The sequence below is a fragment of the Culicoides brevitarsis genome, chromosome 2 (genome assembly GCF_036172545.1).
Source record: "Culicoides brevitarsis isolate CSIRO-B50_1 chromosome 2, AGI_CSIRO_Cbre_v1, whole genome shotgun sequence".
NCBI lineage: Eukaryota > Metazoa > Arthropoda > Insecta > Diptera > Ceratopogonidae > Culicoides > Culicoides brevitarsis.
The window spans coordinates 20701086-20721150 of record NC_087086.1 but is presented as its reverse complement, the minus strand read 5'-3'; the positions used below and the strand labels follow the sequence as shown (position 1 = coordinate 20721150).

Below are 20065 nucleotides of genomic sequence, written 5' to 3'. Positions count from 1 at the left end.
AATATTTTTAATTTTTTTTCGTTGTGTAAAAAAACTCGCATTGATGATAATTATAAACTTTTTCTATAATTTGTTATTTATTATATATATACATATATTTTTTAGTATATAATATATATGTTTTAAAGAAACTGCAAGAAGCAAAAATGTTTTAAAAGCGGCAGGCTTTGAAGCTAATGAAAATTACCTTAAAAATAAGACCGCTTTTTGAAAAGCCTTTCTTTTCTTTTTTTCCCGATCTTCCACGACGATCTGTATGTTTTTTTTGCAGATTTTGTAGGATCTATATTTTTGTTGGAGAATAGATGATTGTTGGATGGTTGTAGAAGTAGTAATAGAACAGTAACAGATCCAAAAAAAAGTAGGAAGAGAATAAGAGAAGTCAAGTAATACAATCAAAAAAGAGGTGGTAAGCTAATGATTTCGATATAATTATTTTATTTTGACAACAAACCAATTAAAGGAATCAACTAAAGAAAAGGAATGATTTTGTAATTCGCATCAAAAATTAAAAATAAATGATGAGGAAAATAAAAAGTTAATGTTAACGTAAACAACAGTTACTCAAAAGTATTTGTGTTAGTTGTAGATATATATAATAATTTTCTAACGATGATTGATGCATTTTTATATGTAACTCTTTCTTTCCATGAGACCACATAAAATATACAAAATACAAAAATATATGGGGTGACATTATTCACAATTATTTCGTTTTTACTTTAAATTATTACTTATTTGAAAATATTAGTAAAATGTGATGTGTCTTCTAGCATAGCACAAAACTTTTCATTCTCTTGTAAGCTTTTTTATTCGAAATAAAAATGTTGTGGATGTTACAAAAAAAAATATACAAACAATAAAAAACTGAATTTATCACCGTTTATTTACTACTACACACTGTGTCTCTACTACAGAAAAATTTATGTTTAACTTATTTGAACCATCACAAATTTTTGTCTCCTTTTTTATGTGTTTTTATGTTTTTTAAACCCAACAAATGATAATAAACATTTATTGCACACAAAATAAAATAATACAAAATTAAATTAAATATTACTCAAATAATTACAAATAATAATAAAAAAAATATATCAAGACGTGTAGGTGTCTGTTCTGTTACTGAATTCATCAATTTACTACTCATTATTTATTTTTGAATCAAATTTTTTTTTATCTCAATCATATAGAAACTTTTTGAGGTTTCGTTCGAAAATTGATGTATTGATGAAAAGAAGAAAAAAAGATACGTATCTATAAATATGCAATATTAATAATCTTGAGTGTTTTTTGAGTTGTTTCAAAAAATACACATAAATAATACTTTTCATCGTCATGCACGAAATCTCTGCCACCCAAGGAGTTTTCAATAAATCGTTACAATAAATGGAATATTTATGAATATATTTCGCTTCATCTCTTGGCAGTCAATCGATATTGGATTAAAATAAAATTTAGCAAATTGTTTTTTCGTCTGCATTTATTATTTACCTTTTATGAGTTTTGAGAGAGAGAAGAGTTGTGTTAAATAAAATTCGTATCCCGTCAATTTTTATTTTATTTATTTTTTTCATCAAAGTAAATTTATGGATGTATGAAAATTTCGTGGGATTTTCAGAAATTTATCGCTAATAAAAGGGAAAGCCTGATTCTTTATAAAAAATGCAAAATAATGCTTTTAATTTATATTTTTGGTTATTTTTTTTATATATATAAAAAATGGAATTTCTCTACGGTTGTTGAGGGAGACACTTTACGACAGTTTTTAACGACTCTACTAATTTTTGATTGTTCTTTTATGTGCAAAGAAAAATAAAACAACCTGTCGGCTCCACATAAGGGAACAATCAATGCCTATTATATGTCCTACTAAAATGTTAAAATTTGTGTAGAAAGCAAGCGTAATATAATATAATTGTGTGGAAAATATTTTTGTGAAATTTTTTTTAAGTGTTTATTATTTAAAGTTATAAAAAATTAAAATATAAAAAAAATCATAAAATATACAAAAATAATAATGAAAATAATGTTAAAAAAAAATAAAAAAGACTCATCTTACAAACACCGATATCAACTAATGTTCATTCTTGTAATAAATACTATTTTTTAAATGTTGTCTGAACGGACTTGGACTTTAAATAATTTTGAATTAAGAGAGGCAGATGAGGTTTCATGCCATTTATTAGTCCATATTGATACAACAGACATAATATCACTTGAAAATCAGAGTGATAAACTATTTTTATGTATTTATTGGCGTCTTTGTTAATAAATTATCATGTTTTGAATTTTATTTCTAAATGAATTCTAATCTATTTGTTCATCAAGCACTAGTTTAAGCTTCGTTCTGTTCTATTCAAAGGCTCTTAACGTTATGAATTAATATGAATGAGGTAAAAAAAGAGGTAGCTTACATTTCCTTTGATCTAAAGTACTTTTTTGGGACGTATTTCGGACACATAAATGTTTTTTTTTATATTGATTTGAATTTAAAATGTGAGATGACAAAAAATGATAAGCTCGGACACATATAAATAAAAATATACCTATAATATTTTTTTATATATATAAATGGAACGACAACACAAATATATAACATCAAAGTTTATATTTATTTTTTTTTTGTTTTTGTATTTCAAAACACATTTTCATGTAACTTTCGGAAATGTGCTTTGTTTTCATATATAAAGGGAAATAATTCAATGGATGTTTATAACGATAATAATAATTAATAATAACAAATGCAAATATATGTTTTGTGACATAAAATGCTGAAAAAAGTACTTACATAAACTTCCTCCCATTGTGATACGTATCGAACTAAACGTGACAGTCTCAACAGTCTTACGAGTGACAGTAATTTTGCTAGCCTAAGTATACGAAGCGCTCGTCCTGCGTGTAGGATTTGAAATGAGTCTGAAAAATCCTGGAAATATAATATTAAAAAGTTTGACGTTAAACACCAGGGATGACACATTGAACACTAATATGATAAATATGCAGGTCATGATGCAGGTGGAGAAGGAGGTGGCATGCCTTTTTTGTTAGTAACTCTCGTTTTTGTTGGTTTTTTATTACAGAACGAACAAATTACAACAATGATTCATTCATATATGTATATCTAGAATATAGGTTTTTGCTGAAACGATGGGCGATGACGACTTCCTTGAATGTTAATGATGCGGTTAGTCGGTCTTAACTGGGTGCGACCACGTGCGTCGGAGAATTCTCTAAAGGAAACACTAAAATAAAAATCATTCACATGCAAAATTTTTTTTTTTGCTCCATCCTGTTCTGGACAGGAAACCACAGCTCGATGTCAGAAACGTTTAAATGATTACGTTTTTTTTTATTTTTCGCTCGTTATATTGGTTTCGGTTTTTTTCAAATGAAATTGCTATATTCAAATTACTGAAATACACGATCATAAAAAAAATACAAAACTTTTTTGTTCAAACGATTCTTGAGCGTAATTTGAATATTGTAACCGAAGAAGACACAGACAAAATTTAAAACAACTCGTTTTAAAGAGAACTTCTTGAAATGTAAATAAATGAATGAAACACCAGAGAGAAAAAAAACGATAAAAAAATGCGCACTGACACTCTTAAATGCTTGTGGCTGTAAATCTTTTTTTTCTACTCATTATTTTATTTTATTTTCCCGTCATTACTTAGAAATTATTTGAGAGAAAGCCTGCTGCTGCGAATTACTTAGCTGTGCTGTCTCATAAATATGGAAATAAATGCGCGTACACTAATCGGTTTAAATTTGCAGAAGAAAAATTGTTTGATGATTTTTCATTTCTTTTGTTTCTTTTTTTGTAAATAAAATAGTTGAGTAGTCTGAGTATGCAGAGAGTTGCGGGAATAGTCAAAATTGTCACAAAATGTAATTTAAAATAAAAAAAATCTAAATAAATAAAAAAAAAATAATTTTCACTAAATTTTACTAAAGTTTATTGATCTTCACAAAATTTCCCAAAATAGTTCATTTTTATTTATCGGGTGAGTAATAAATTGCTTCATTTAAAAAGAAAAATTTAAATTTAGAGTGAGCCTTCTGGACTCAAATTGCCCAGGTTTTTAATATCACCGTCGAATTTCAGTAAGGTATATTCCGACATGATGTGCTGTGTTGTCTGTATGTCGGCTCTACAATGGCAAGCAGGACTTTCAGCATAGTTCCACTGGTCGAACCGACAATTATATTCACATCCATGTGTGGTTCGCAATCTGAATTTATATTCAAGAGGAGACTTTCTCCACCGCTCATGTTTTCGTCGTTGGGGTCAAAATATGTTGATTTTAGTTCATTAGAAAGTGCTATTGCAGGTTTTCTTGATTTTGGAAGAACGTTTGTTGGATTTTGTTGCAAGTCGTTCTTTTTCGGTAGTAAGGAGTTTGCTTTTATTATTTTAAGCTTTCAAAATTTTTCGTTAAATTGTGGCAAATTTATTAAAATTAACAAAATTTGTTTAAACCACTCTTAACAAAATCGACATCAAAGCTTTAGTGACAATTTTGGCTATTCCCGCAACTCTCAGAGCTAATTCGCTTCATTAATTTTTTTCCGTCTAAATAGGATTACACCGGCAAATAAAGCATCATCTCATTCAAAAAAGGAGAAAAAAATTACATAAAAACATCCGCAAATAAAAGTCTTGTTTGACGTAATTACCAACAACACCTAGCTAGGTACTTTACGGCTTTTGTCAATCTTTGAATAACTTGAATGGGGCTCTTTTCACTCCTTATACTCACTTATTTGCTCTTGTGCTCGTTATAAACATTAAATAGGGAAAAGTAGTTGAACAACTTAATTGTGTTAATTGGATTACTTTTAAAGTGTGTGTCTCTGTTTTGTCAGCCATGTGATTGTCTTCAATGTTGCTCGTTCAAAATTTACGTTTTTTTTTCAGTAGTTGTAGAATAACAAGTCTTCAACAAGTTGTGTAGTTTACGATCTCACTTATTTAATTGAGTGACAAATTGTGGCTTTCAGCTATGATTATAAATACATAGCGAAGCGGGTACCTTTACACTGACAATGACGACGACGGCGGCAGCGGTGGTGTGGAATAGACAAATATAATCAACCATCTGCCTTTTTCAATATGTTCAACTTGTTTTACGAAAATTTTAGTTGTTTATTTATTTATTTGTCATTGTCAGTTTTCCGTGCGATGCTCAACAGGTTTCCATCTGATTTTCAAAACAAATTTTCTTTGTGAGGTCGAAAATAAAAAAAAAAATGAATAAAATGGTAAATCAAAGTGACAAGCGAAACTCTGTTGATTTAAAGACTTAATTTTATTAGACCCAGAAAAGGAACAAATAAGCCATTAAAACTCGGAGAAATAATAAAGATAAATGCCTGACAAATGTAATAAATTACTCAAAAAGGAGGAAAATTATTTATGGACGAGTAATTAAGTTGAACGGATTATTTAAGAGAAGCAAATTTTTTTTTTTGTAAAAATCGTCCTTTCTCTTCTATTAAATTATTTTATTTACAATGAACTGACATTTGATTCCCCTTTAAATTTTTATTTAAATAATATTCTGACCTAATTTTTTAACACAGAACTATTTTGAATTTCTTCATTCCACTTACAATGAAAAACAAAAAAAAAAAACAAAACGTAAATAAATTCAATTTTTGTATTTTTTTTCTTTGTAAGTATTAAGGATAATCTTCTAGTGATTTATTTAAACGGTTTTTTCTCACATTTTAGGAAAAATCAAGATGGTTGAAATTGAAGAAGAAAAAAAAGTGAGATGAGTGCGAGTCCTATGATTAACTTATTATTAGCGTAATTTGAGAAGAAAACAAAACTTTATCCTCTTTTTTATGTATTGTTTTGCGCTTTCATCGTTTATTTCTTCAGGGCCTCTTCTTTTTTTCCTTTCTTTTATTTCTTTTGTGCCATTGTAGCAAAACTTAACTTTAAATTGACCTCTTTTTCAATATCACACGATCACACAGAAACTTTTTTCCTGGTTTAATAATTTTTCCTTGTTTATTTTCATAATATTTCATACAATTAATTAAAATATAGTGCAGTTTGTGTCTGTGTGCTTTAATTATCATTTCACCGGAGGGATCATTCCACTCAAATGCAACAACACAAAGGAGTTAATTGTTAGTGGTGAAAAAAGTTTTACTAAGAATATTTTTTGTGCAGCTATTTTTTGGTGATATTTCATGCAAGCGAAAAATTTTAATCAAAAATATAATAAAAAAAATAATTTGGTGTTGAAAAAGTGCAAAAATCAAAAAATAATGACGTACCGAGGCATAGGCTTGAATATACTGAAAAAAATAAAATGTTAAAATATAAAAAAAAAAACAAAAATAAATAAAAAATTTAAAGTAAGTTTTTTTAATTGTAACTTTTCAATATTTCCAAATGTCGATAAATTTTTCGCACCAATTTTTTACAACAATAAAAAAATATCGAGGTGAACATTGGTCAAAAATATTTTTAGTTTTGCAAACTATTTGAATCTGCCACACAAAAACAAAAGCAAAAGTTTAGAAAAGTTTGTTGAATGTCTAAATATCAAAATTGTCATCGTCCTGCGAGAAATTTCCGTTTTTATTATTTGCATATGAGTTACAAAATAGTTTTAATGATGACGACGCACCCACAGCAGATCATAAAAATGATGATAGTTGTTAAAAAAGTACTTTTTCATTATTTTTTCTCATTTTAACGAGAGATTATCTCTCATGTGGTGCACGATGGGCAGTAACTTAATCATATTATTTATCTCTAATGGGTTTCAAATGATCCAATAAATTCAATTTGTTGTAGTACTTGTTTTTTATTCATTCATGCCGTGTAAACATTATTATATCGAACAAAAAAGAAAACTGGCGAACCTTTAAATCAATCAGGCGTAAAAAAGGACCCAGCAGGCATCAAAACCCATCAATCAATTGTATTACTTGTTCGTGTACAAATCGCGTATTCTTACGTGTTCGCGCTTTTCTTTACGTTTGTTTTTGTTTTTGAAGTGGCAGACATTCAATGAATAGAAGGCATCAATGTGGAAAAAAACTGAAATAAATATAATAATGTGGAAAAAATGATTTATTTATGTTTAAAGCGTAAACAATAACATTTTATCGACACATTTTCCTTTCATTGGTCCGCGATGGGGGAAGGCGATAACGATGGACGAAGGTGAAATTTTTATCAACGTGTCAAATATGACTTTAGGCCATATAGGTATAAAGTTTTTAGTTACGTGACACTATTTTTAATGGGTTTTGTGATATTTTTTTTTGTCAGGAGAAAGTCAGGAATTATTGGAAAAAAATATTGAAACAGAGAGAATATCGGATTTTAACTGTTGGTCATGGTCGAGGTTGGTAATAAAAACATTTCTCAGTACATTTCCTGCCTGAGTTGTTTCTTTATTTAATGTTATTTTACAAAACACGATGTTACTGTCGTATTGTTAAAGTTATCATTACGGGAAAACGTAAAAGACTACAAAATTTTAAAATGAATTAAAAAATCGTTTTAAATTTTTTAATCATACAAAAAAAACAGAATTTAATGACTAAATCAAATTACGTTACTTTTAGTCACAACAGAATTTTTATAGGGGTCAAAAGATTCTGAAAAATTATTTTTTTCGTGGTATTTTTTAAATTTTTTTTTTTAAATAAAATTAATTTTCGTAGAAAAATTTTTCAATTAAAGAAAAATGACTAAAATTTCAACTTTTTGTTATTTTATTTTAAAATTTTGAAACTGGGTGTCAACTTTAAAATAATTAAATTAATCTTTTTATTTAATTAGCAAAATGAAAAAAAAAAATAAATAAAATTTTATTTCATAGTTCAGTAACTTTTTGGAGTACATCATATTTAGGATGCAGTTATGATCTTCTCGCAGGTCATAAAAGGAAGAGAGAAAAACAGAGAGCAAATTAATGCATAAAGTTGGACAAATATATGAGTCTCATTGGCAGCATCATCAACTTTATCATCAGTCTCATCATCATCGTTGGCGGACACACATGAATAATGAAAATGGATTTACTGACGTGTGTGTGTGTGTTTTGGCAGTATATTATAAAGCCATTTGTAAACCTTTTTGATTGCAATTTTATTTCCATTTATTTTCTAATGGGTCTTGTCTTGTCTTTTATATGGATACGATGATGGTGTTTGTTCTTTGTTTTAAAAATTATATTATTTTATATATTCCACACGGATTCGTCACGTATGTGTTTTGTGTATGCCAAAAAGAGAACGAGAGGATGAAATTTTAAATTTAAATAAAGATTAACATTTATTTAGATGGAGGGAAAATTTTCGGATGGAAGCACTTATCTTGCATTTTGTGTGCAAATTTGAAATTTAAATGTCATGTCAAGGTCTCCTCCCTTCTCATATCTCTCTCGGATGCTGTTGTAAAAATTTTATTTGGCATGTTATTGTTATTAGTAGCACGAGAAATTTTATAATCGCATGAGATTATTAATTTAACAAAAAAATAAAAGATCGACATTTAAAAAAAATAATTAATCTCACTAATGAACATCGTCATGCATGCACAACAACAAAAAAAACTAAAACTAAGAAAATTAAACAATTTGCTACGAATTTGACAATTTGTCATGTTTATCCGACACGATAACACACACAGGTGTCATTAATTAACAATATCACAGAAAATTCTATAAACAAATACGTCGACTAATATACGTATTTGGACCAATATAAACATTGACAAACAACAAGTTCATTTATTTTGCGTAGATTTCTCTCTTATCCTACATGTTTGTGAGTGGTCTCTGCTCTGGATTTGTACAACAACAACAACACCACATCAATTTTTCAAAAACTTCGATTTTATAAAAAATTTATACACTAAAAAAACACTCTTGGGGAAGAACACACACCTATTTATATATAAATCTGTATATTAAGAGAAATGTATTTTTTCTGCCTTTTCGTTAATATGCAACTTACCTGGTTAAAAATTAAAAAGATATAATCCAACGGTATTGACGAAATTAAATCAAGAAAAAACCAGGTTCTTAGATAGTGCTTAGCTATTAATTTAGGATCTAATATCACTTGTTCAGCATTATCTTGTTGCATAATACCTAAAAATAAAATTAAAAATTATTTTCTGCATGAAAAAAAAAAATTATCAAAACTCACCAGTTCTAAAATTTACAACTATGTCAACCAGGAATATCGTATCACTTAAACAATTAAAGGCAATCCACCTTGTGCTAAGGTCGTCATTAAAAAAGGATATGGCTACAGGTAGAATAATTAAGTTTGCCACCAGTAATAATAGCATACACAAGTCCCAGTAAAATCTGAAAAAAAATATTTTTTTTAATATTTCGAAATTATTTGTATGAGCAAGGTTAAATTTATTTTTTTTTATTTCCCGTTTCATTTGATTTTGATTAAAAATTGATCGGCCAAATTGAATTAAACTTTCCCAAGAATGAAATTTCGTTTCCGAAGAAATGTATCAGTTTCATTTATTTATTATTTATGTTTTAAATTTATTTATTTTGACATTGTCTGTCCACTGAGCTGCAGGCATCGGATGTTGCCTCGATATATATAGGAAACGGTTTGTAGGTGAATGTCAGTGAAAATATTGACAAGACCTACGTATTTTTTTTTGCCGTTCGTTATGAATGAAACCAATCAATATTGATTTAATTTATTAATTTTAATTTTATATATTTTATATTTTTGACAGTGACAATGGAAATGCAACAACAAAATGAAAATGGCACGAACAATAAAAGGGGTAGTCAAATTGTGGTTTCATAACGATTTGTACATTATTTATTTCGGAACAACGCGAACACCCCACAATATGCAATGCCAAACCGAGTTTAATTAAACTGCAGCAATTTCGATGGCAAATTGGAATATGTATCAAACTATCGCGACGTAGTAATTGAGAGTCTTTTGTACATCCCAATTCGTATGCGACACCAAACACAATCATTATAATTACTTTAATGTATTCAATAATAATAACGTAACAATAAAGCTCGCAAATAAACTAGCAAACAATTAATTAAATATGTCGCACACTATTTCAAAAATTTAAATGGCACCGAATAAAAGTAAATTAACACGCATTCAATACACGATAAAATTATAACAAATATATATTTATGATTGCGCGATAAATTAAGAGACACTTACCGAAATGAACTACACGGATGTATGACCCAATGTCCGGAGGTTTTTTGACGTATCCTTTCCTTAACTAGTGCCTTTTTGCTGCCGAACAATTTCATGGCCAGCCGGTTGTCGGTCGGCTGAAACCATGCTTGTAATTGATTTTTTAAGAAATTTGATGATGTTTTCTCGGCCACCGCTGGTATGCTGGGCAATGGTTCCTCTTTCGGGGTCCCATATAACGAGACATCATCAAAATGGACCTGCGGAAAGAAAAAAACATTTTTTTTATTAAGACCACTATAGATTTTAATAGAACCAATCTAAACGTCAATTTAAGCGATTATTTTTTTTTCTTCTATTCTTATCCCTTTTATGATTCTCTATCCGGTTAACGTACAATGTGTATCATTTTAACTAAAGTACACGATGACCAAGATGGAATTTTCTTTTTTACCACATTTTAAGTTTTATATTAAAAAAAATGCGGGTTAGCTAGTGATTTCGTCTGTCTGTCTGTCTGTAATGATGTGCGTTTTTTCCACTTGCTAATTCAAACTTTGCTATGAATACATATATTAGCAGTCAAACTTTGTTTTTTGATTATTTATGAAAAATTTTAAATTGAAAAATTGATGAGCACGAAGATGATCAAAACACATTAAAAATTATGAGTTTCCCGACTAAAATTTTAAACTTAAAAATTTTCAAAATTCAATAAAAATCGCGAAAAAATGTTAAAAATAACAAAACCAAGGTGAAAACACCAAGAAAAATCTTTAAAAATTTTATGATATTAAAATTAATTAATTTTTTTAATGAAAATTTCGTGACAAATTTCGAAAAAAATCGTAGAATCTTAAAAATTGTGAAAATAGAAGATCGAAAAAAAAACTCGTTAAATTCGTTCAAACTCGTTAAAAAATATGAATAGAAAAGAAAATGCGATTTTGCTATTCGTTTCAACGAAAACTTTCAATTCTCGTTTTTTCTTTCTTTCGCTTTCTTTAAATTTATATCGTTGCATTTACAAGGATTGACACAAATAAATTGAAATAACTGAGCTTGTAATGGAAATTTATAGATTTAACAAGAAAATTCTCTTTTCTTCTTTTGTCACACAAACGATGACCGATAAAAAAAGAGGTAATGATAATAAAAAATACTTGTAAGAAGGTCGTCGTTATGCAATCGTTGTACCAGAAGAAAGACAAGCCTTTAATTTAATTTGAACTACATTGTACTAAAACATAATCTATAAGAGAAAAAAGGTGACTCAAAGTAAGGGTGTGGATAATTTCTTGAAAGTTTTTTTTTTATTTTTATGACATCATTAGACGATATTACGGATAAAAAAATAAAAAGGAAAAAAATATTCGGTAAAAAACTTACCTTTGACTTCGACATGTCGTTCATGTAGTCATTTATTAACAGTGCTTCATCATCTAATGCAGTCACTAACGAATCAGTACATGTGTTATCTAGCGATATCCTTAGGTCGTTATCATTTCGGCTTAGTAAATTCGAATGAAACCTAATTGAATCCGAGCTGGCTGCACTAAAGAGTCTGCAAAAAAAAGCAAGATCATTAGCGTGAAATTAATGAAACAGAAGAAAATAAGTGGATTTTCACCAAATTAAGCTTTTTCTTGGATTTTTTTACTCCCGTTAACTGTTTTTTATTTATCAAAATGACATACCTTAACGATATCGAGCGCTCTGTTGTCCGTGACATTCTGGCTAAATTGTTCGTGCAAAAATAAAAGCACAAAACAAAATGAACCAGAAATTACAACAAAGTCGGTCTAAATTTTCTACTCCAACGATTCTTTTGTTTGAAGTTTTGTTGTGAAAAATTTAATTGTTTTGCGTGATTCGATAAAAAAATAAAATGATATTGCAGAGAAAAAAAAATTGAACCCATTCAATATATGGTAATAATTTGTCACACACGAGACTCCGGTCAGGTATGAAAGTGCACTGTGTCGTTTAAAAAAAGAATCGCATTTGTCATTATTTATTGCGATGGGGCTTCCCAATGTCATAATATTCCATTTCTATAAATAAAGTATGCGATAATAATTATTTTTTTTTTATTTTTGTCATACCGTTACATACACCACTTTCATACCTGTCAATTCAAGGTTGATTCATCTCACGTGTCACAAAATTAAATTTTTTTAGAGGGCGATCCTTTAATCATATAAAATATTACTTGACATTATGCCGTAATGATAGTAATTTTCGACGATTACATCATCTTCTCAGGTTCCGTCTTATTTTCCTCCATTCACATTTTTTTGGTTAACAAATGAGCTTGAACCACACTCGACATGAAATAAAATTATTATTCTTTTTTTATCTGTGATTCTGTTGCTGTCTTTCTCTTTTTTCTCGGTGTACGATTGTTATTATTATTATGACGGGAAGGATAACGGTAGATAGACTAAAGAAGAAAATAAAATAAAAAAAAGCAACAAGGTAGCAACAGGAAAGAGACTTATCCGTCCTCGTTCTCATTCTTGTGGTTTTTTCTTCTCTCTCTTTTGTTTGTCTTCAAATTTGAGTTTTTTATTATTCATTGTTTGTAAAGATGATGCCAACTTCTATCGTGATATTTATTTAAGGAAGAATTATGTTGTGAAGGGTATTGCCTCGGGGGACATTCATCTCGACATTTTCTGTCTCGCAGTGCTTTGTTTGTCTCAAAAATTATCCTGATCTTGACAAATTGGCCGTATTGAAAATGTTTGTTGAGCACGAAATTCTGTCAAAAATCCTGTCATGCTTTGTTTAATCAACAAATTATCCTCAGTTCAATGGAATTTCAGTGTTAAATGGGTCTCAGATGTCACTAAACTCTTAACGCGCCCTTTTTGATGTTTACATTAAAATGTAATTCAACACTTTTATTAAGAAATTATTCAAGTTGTGACACAAAAATTCTTAAAACGCACTAAAACTGCTTCAAAGAATTGAATAAATAACTCGCATGTGCACTTAACCCCATTCCACCTCATGTAAAGTCTAATAAAAATTTTCCAAAATTTGAGTTTTATTAATAAAAAGACGATAAAAGCAGTCGTTCACATTTGTTTGTTTGCCCGAGAAAAATATAATTCAAAAATTTTTATGTTTATAATTTAATAAAAACAAGACTCGTATAGTGGAAAGGAGAAGACAAAAGTAACGTTTTCTTTAACAACTCTGGCATAGTTATTATTATTATTATGTTATTGTCGTTTTGTATGCAAATATTATTTTTGTCTTTTACCGCTCAGGAAAAAAGAAAAGAAAAACTAAAGCCATCGTTTAAAGCGACTATACCACTTGTTTGAAGAAAATTTTCGTAAAAACATGACAATTTAAGATTAAATAAATTACACACAGAATAAAAAACCACTACTTCTACCTTTACATAAGGAAAAAAAATGTTATAAAAATTTTAAACCAAAAATTTAAGTTTATTTTGATAAAAAAAATACTTTAAAATTATATTAAATGTCAATAAAAAGAACTTGAACTGCAAAACACTCAAAATTTTGATGAATTCAGAGGGAATTCATGAAAAATAAAACTGGTCATTAGGTAATTAATTTTTTTTTTAAATTGATATTTTCATGAATATTTATTTATTAAATAAATAAAAATATAAAAAAAATATAAAAAATATATAAATATAAATAAAATATAAGAATATAAAAATTATTTTATTATTAATTTGAAATTTGGGAGATTTCATTGTACATAAACCACTAAAAACTTTTTTAAAGGTTTTCAATTGAGTTAAAAAAGTCGATTTAATTCTTTTTCCAATTAAAATCCACTAATCGAAAAAAAATTTTTGTCTTCGTCACGTGACTTCCTTGTATTTTTTCATTCTTTGTGTACTAAAGACAACATCTGTACCATCGATTAATGTCGATTATTGTAATCATTAAAGCTCTAACGACGACAGGGACTAATTACACTTGAACCCTTTTTATTCAAATTTATTGCAATCAAACATTGAATAACTTGCTTTAAAGCTTTAAGCCTTTTTAAGCAAAAAAAAAAACAAAATTTTGATGCGAAAATCTCTCGGACGACAAATAAATAGCCTTCCATCATGCCACGTTATCGCAAGCATGCAACACGTTCCTCCGGGACTTTTTTACATTTTTAAATAGGCACGCGCGCAACAACACAATTTTGATGTCTAACAAGCCTCTGACATATCGCTGCCAGCTGTAATTCACAGTCATCACTCATTTCGCGCTTATCACAGCAGAAAATCTTAAATTGTCTGCTTGTTAACTATCCATCATCACTTTTACAGTGTCTGTTTTGTTTTTTCTCGTTCTCGTGGTATGGCAATGACGATGATGCCACATGGAAAAACGGAAAATGAATTGGAATGCATTCATTGTGCTCGTTGATTGCTCCACCTACGACACGACAGCAACAAGTGTAATTTCGATGTAAGCGGGACAGAAACAAGAAAAAAATACGAAGAGAAAGTTCATCGGAAAAAGGTATCAAAAAGGGATTAATGTAGAAACAGGTTAAAGTGTTTTGCAATTGTTCAGTGACGAAAGAGGAGAAAGACGCAAAAAAGGAGTTATTAGTCATTCAGACATAAGCTCTTTTTACAACTGAAAATTCTTTTGTGTTACTTGACACACTCTGCCAATTGACATGCAATCAGAAACGCAAGACAAAAGACGAAAACGGAAAGCATGGAGATTATGACATCATGAATGACTGACAGCTCTTTAGGAGGTCGAGAAAATCGATTTGTTGTTTCTACGAGAAAAAGTTATGACAAATTAACAAACATTTAACCGCAGAGAATACTATAAAAAATGTGTCTCGCAAGCCAAAACATCCTCGAGATCGAGACAAGCCACATTTTTTAACTTTTAAAAATATTTATCCAAAAATTTAAAATTTTATTTTTAATTTTTTAAAATATTTATGAAAGGACAAATATTTTTTTTTGGCAAATCAATAAAATTTATATTAATTTAATTCAATAGAAATATTTATGCAAAAGTAATAAATTTAGAAGAAAATTTTCGAAATTAACTTTTTTGATTTTTAAAATTTAATTTTTTTAAAATTTATCAATTTTTTATGCTTTTGAAAATTTTTCGGAACAATAAATTAATTTTCGACGATCTTTAGATTGCTTTTGTTTGATAAATCAAAACGAAATCTCCACTTTCAGAGTTGCAAATTTTTTTTTTGAATTCCAAAAAATTTAAACAGTTTTTTAAAATCATTTTGTGTCATAAAATTTTTCACGGATTTCATTTTTGAACAAAAATCCTTTACTCTGAGGTAAATTCTTTCATTCAACTCGTAGATATAATAACAAACATGAATCAAAAAATTTTCCGGAATCCTTCAAAAGAATTAACTTCTCACAAGGTTCAAAAAGTGAGTTACGACAAATCTTTTTGTCAACACCAAAAGACACCGAAGACGAAAACATTTTAAGCTACAATTAACAAACACAAAAGATCGTGTCTCATGTGCGTTTAGGATGTCAAGACATTAATGGAATGAAAAACATTTTACACAAACTTTTCTTTCATTTCTTCGTATTATTTTATTTTATTTCATGCAACACACGACATGCAGGAAAAAAATGTGTAATTCCAACATTCATAATAATCATACACTTAATCGACTTGACGTGCACATAACTTTCCTTTCAGTTTCAAGAGACATTATTCTAGCTAGTAACTTCATGCCTACAGTTTGTTAAGGTTAATATTTACACAAAAAATGGAACCTTGAAAAATATTGCAGGAGCACGAAGAAGAAAGAAGAAGAATTTTAAAGTAAATAACTTGTTGTTTGTTATGCGAGAGTTTTAGATGACATTACACAAGAGTTTTACATTAGTTTTCCTGAATTTTTCCTCAAGAGTTCACAAAAAAAAAATAGTTTCCGAACATCTAGGAATGCCAAAACGGCAAAAACGATGGAGGAATTTATCATGTACATGTCAAGTCAAGTCGAGTCACGACAACGACTAAGAATAACTTGATCGAGTTGGAGAAAGAGAGAGTCAACAATATGGCTCTTTTCCGTCATGTACACCAACTAATTTTAGTTAGAAGAGCGTTAGTAGTTGGAAAAAGGGAAAATCAATATTTTCCATGGATATAAAATGTTTATTCAGGTTCACATTGCTGGATTTGCATAAAAACGGAGCGCGTCATATTGTTACAATGTTTTGAAAGTTTTGTACTTTTCGGAGAAATGAGAGGTAAGGTGTTACGAGTAGTGATTAAGAAGCTATTAAACTACCATGTTTTACAAGAAGTTATTTTTAGATAGATCGGATTTTCAGATGTTCAAGGTCGTTTCAGAAATAATCCATTTTTTTTTTTTGCATTTTAATCAGAGTAAAAGTTTTGATTTTCGAAAGAAACACAATAAAAAAAACCGAAACCGTCAAAATTTGCACCGAATGAGGAAGAATAGCGGATACGAAAAAAAGCAAATGGCTTACCACAATTATTATTGTTGCTGCTACAAAAGAAACGAGGAAACACATGAAACTAACATGAAAATAGCAATAATAACAACTCAAATACAAAAGTTGCTTCGTTGTAAGAGAATGAAATTTTCTGCTAGAATTAGAGGCGCCACACTGCATTCGCTTTTCAAAGAATAAGTTTCTGTGCATTCCCGTATAAATTGTTTCCAGCGGTATGAAAAAGTTTTCCGTTTTTGGTTTCGTTACTTTTGTGCTGGAAATGCACTTTGGTTGCTCGTACTTTTAGCGCAAGACGAGTGATGCTTGATTTTTTTGTGTGTTTCACATGAAAATATTCTCATTCCTATTGTTTATGTAAGAGAGTTGCATGTTTCAGTTCTTTTCATTCATTTTTTCTCTTGTTTTTTTCGCTAGGTTTTTTTTTTGTGTGCGCGTCACCTGACCTCGACCATAAATATACAGACTTGTTGTTCGCGTTCAGATATATGGAGATGTTCGCAGTCACACAAATGTTCTTTTTTATTTCGCTTCCTTTTGAACGGAGGAGCGCATTAGAAATATAAGAAATAAAAAAAAAGAAACGAGATCGAGAGAAGTGAAAAATGAAAGCTGAAGACAGACGCTATTTCGATGTTATTATGTGGGTTTATGAAGCTTTTCGTTAAACATTATTTTTAAAGGTTAAAGCATAAAAGGCTGCAGAATTTTATTATGTACATTTTTTTAAAATAAATGCGAGGCTTAAGGCGTCATCGTCTGCAGTGCAATGAGGCGTGCTTGTTTTTTTGAAATGTAATTGGTAAACTTTTTGCTTGTGCCGCTGATGTTGTTGTTGTTGTTAATAACATATTTTCAGGACATCCCAGACATTTTGCCATCTGTCGCCATTTTGAAATTGGGTCATTTTATAATTGCACCAATTTAATTTACTTTTCATTAACATACAGCCACACGAGTTCTAGATCATCATTCAAAATTACACACATCTAATGAATAATAACCGTGCCATTATTTTATAAATTGCCGTATATGAAGTAATTTTGGTGGATTGCATGCATAAAAGTAGTACTCGTGCAGTTGTGAACAATTATTTGATTAATTTGTTTGCTAGTGAATAAGTGAGTGGACTGCCATTGAAACGCAAAATGGTGATGGAAATATTATTGATAACTTCAAATGCAGGAAAATATTGGAAAAATAAACAAATCGAAGAATCAAAAATTTTTTGAATTCATGCTAGTTGAGCGTATTTTTAATGATTTCAAAAATTTTTCAATTGAATTTTAGACTTCGAGGAATTTGGCAGAATTTGAAGTCGAAAATCTTAAGGTCTATATTTTTTTAGTAAATAAAAAAAGTTAAAAAAAAAAATAAAATTTCAGTAGGTATATTTTGAAGTAACTTTAATTTTTTTAATCAAATTCAAATTTTCTAACCTTTTAAAATATTTAGTCAAAAATGTTTATTTTTGTAAAGAAAAATAATTAAATATTAATTGGTAAAAAAAATATGAATAATTTAAAGAAATTCCAATGAAAGTGGTACTGTTGATTTGAAATCCGAGAGAAACAATTTTTTTGGTAATTTTTTTACAATTTATTTGAGAAAATTTTAAGAAATAAGAAATTTTTAGGAAAACATTTTTCCTAAAATTTTTTTCTTCATAATATTATGAAATGTGTGTAGTCAAACAACTTAATAGAATTTAAAACTCATAATTATTTTCTAACATTTTTTTTCTAAATTAAAATTCTGTATAAACATTTCTCTGAATCATAACTTTTCAATCTTCCTCGGATGGACTGCTGAAAATCAATCAAAATATCCTTTTTCAAACATTTTTGCTAAAACGAACTGAAAAAAGGAAATTCGGTTACCCAAAATAAAATATTGATATTTGACTATTATTCTAGTAAATTTGACCCTTTTTTAACTTGATCAGACTGGTTATTGGCTTGTAATAAGAAGATATTGCTGTGAAATTTATTTCTAATGTAGACATTTGACTGAGAGAAATGTGTCGAGAATTCTTCGTCCTTTAATGTTTTTTTACGGTTCGTTAGGTGCTTGTTTTCCAAAGTATATAAATAATGTAATTTAACCCTTATTTTGTGTGAATTTTCTTTTCTTTTCTTTTGGAAAAAAAATTATTGTGACCATCACCGATTTTTTTTTAGTTTTAAAATATCGCTTGAGAACGAATAATTGAAATTCTAATTAGCTAGGTGCGGTGGACGGACATTTTGAGAACTTATCTACTAACTCACATAGCTAATTACGTTTTTATTATAAAACGTGGGCTAATAACATATTTTACACGCACCGGGGAGATAAGAAAAAAGTTCCTCTTATGTCTCGTGAATGTTATAAAATTATTATATAATAATAATAAATTCCACGAGCAAAACACTCCACTTCTGTATAATGACAGCGAGGACGACGACTCAACAGATCGTTCTTTTATTTGTTGCTATTTGCTGTCTGTCGTTTTGCCAGCTTTTTATAGCGCAAAAAAAGACACAGTCGATATGTATGCGAAAGAAGACATGAAATATGATATGAAATTGCGCCACCAATGCCTGCCCACTTGTTCGTACACATGAAATAATTATTTCCTTTCATACTTTTTTTTATATTAAGTCATAAAAGATGTAAAGAAAACTTTATCTACTCTTTTCTGCGTTTGTCGTTTAACCCACTATAGAAAAACTTGAGCAAGTGTCTCGTCTCTTTAATACTAAAATCAGAGTAAATTATCACAGTTTTATCCTTTTCATGCTGAGGCCATGATAACTTTGATCATTAAGTGGCAAAACTACCTACGTCTCAAGTGCGACTCTTTCTATTTTTTTTGCACGTGCCTAACTAAAAAAAGAAAAGAATCTCATTCATCACCGGAGAAACAACCACAGAATCTAAAGCAGGTAGACTCATTATACATATTTAATGTGGAATTTTTTTTTCGTGCAAATTTCAACCCTATCTCGACTCTCTTTCCGATAGAATGTCATTGCAAAAATTATACAAGCAAAATAAATTACTTTAGGTCCAACAACAAAAATACATTTTCAATTAAACTAATTAAATACAAGATTCATGTTGAACGCATAAATATTGGTTTAAAATGATTTTGGATCGATTTGGGTCGAATAAAATCCAGGTCAAAGTCAACGTCACAAGAGAAAAATTGATAAATGTGTGAAAAAAGATACAAAAAAAAGTTAGATAAAACTCTTATACAAGAGTGATTTATCAATTAAATGTTAAAAAGAAACTTTTTAATGATACTTGAAAGCATCACAGTAAGAAAATTGTCGCTAACAAAAGATTTTTTTATAAAGTTTCTTTTTCTTAGGAGAAACTCCATTTTTTGAATTAAAAGAAAAA

General features: G+C 28.9%; 1 protein-coding gene across 1 annotated transcript in view; it reads right to left on the bottom strand.

The window, feature by feature from the left end:
* Positions 1–20065, bottom strand: part of LOC134832701 (uncharacterized) — a 74173-nt gene that overhangs the window by 10133 nt on the left and 43975 nt on the right. The window contains exons 5-11 of the mRNA XM_063846817.1: positions 11578–11752; positions 10210–10448; positions 9190–9353; positions 8995–9131; positions 6295–6315; positions 2789–2926; positions 188–283 (exon numbers count right to left, since the gene is read on the bottom strand). Of these exons, the coding sequence (XP_063702887.1) occupies positions 188–283; positions 2789–2926; positions 6295–6315; positions 8995–9131; positions 9190–9353; positions 10210–10448; positions 11578–11752 (970 nt within the window). The remainder of the gene's footprint in view (positions 1–187; positions 284–2788; positions 2927–6294; positions 6316–8994; positions 9132–9189; positions 9354–10209; positions 10449–11577; positions 11753–20065) is intronic.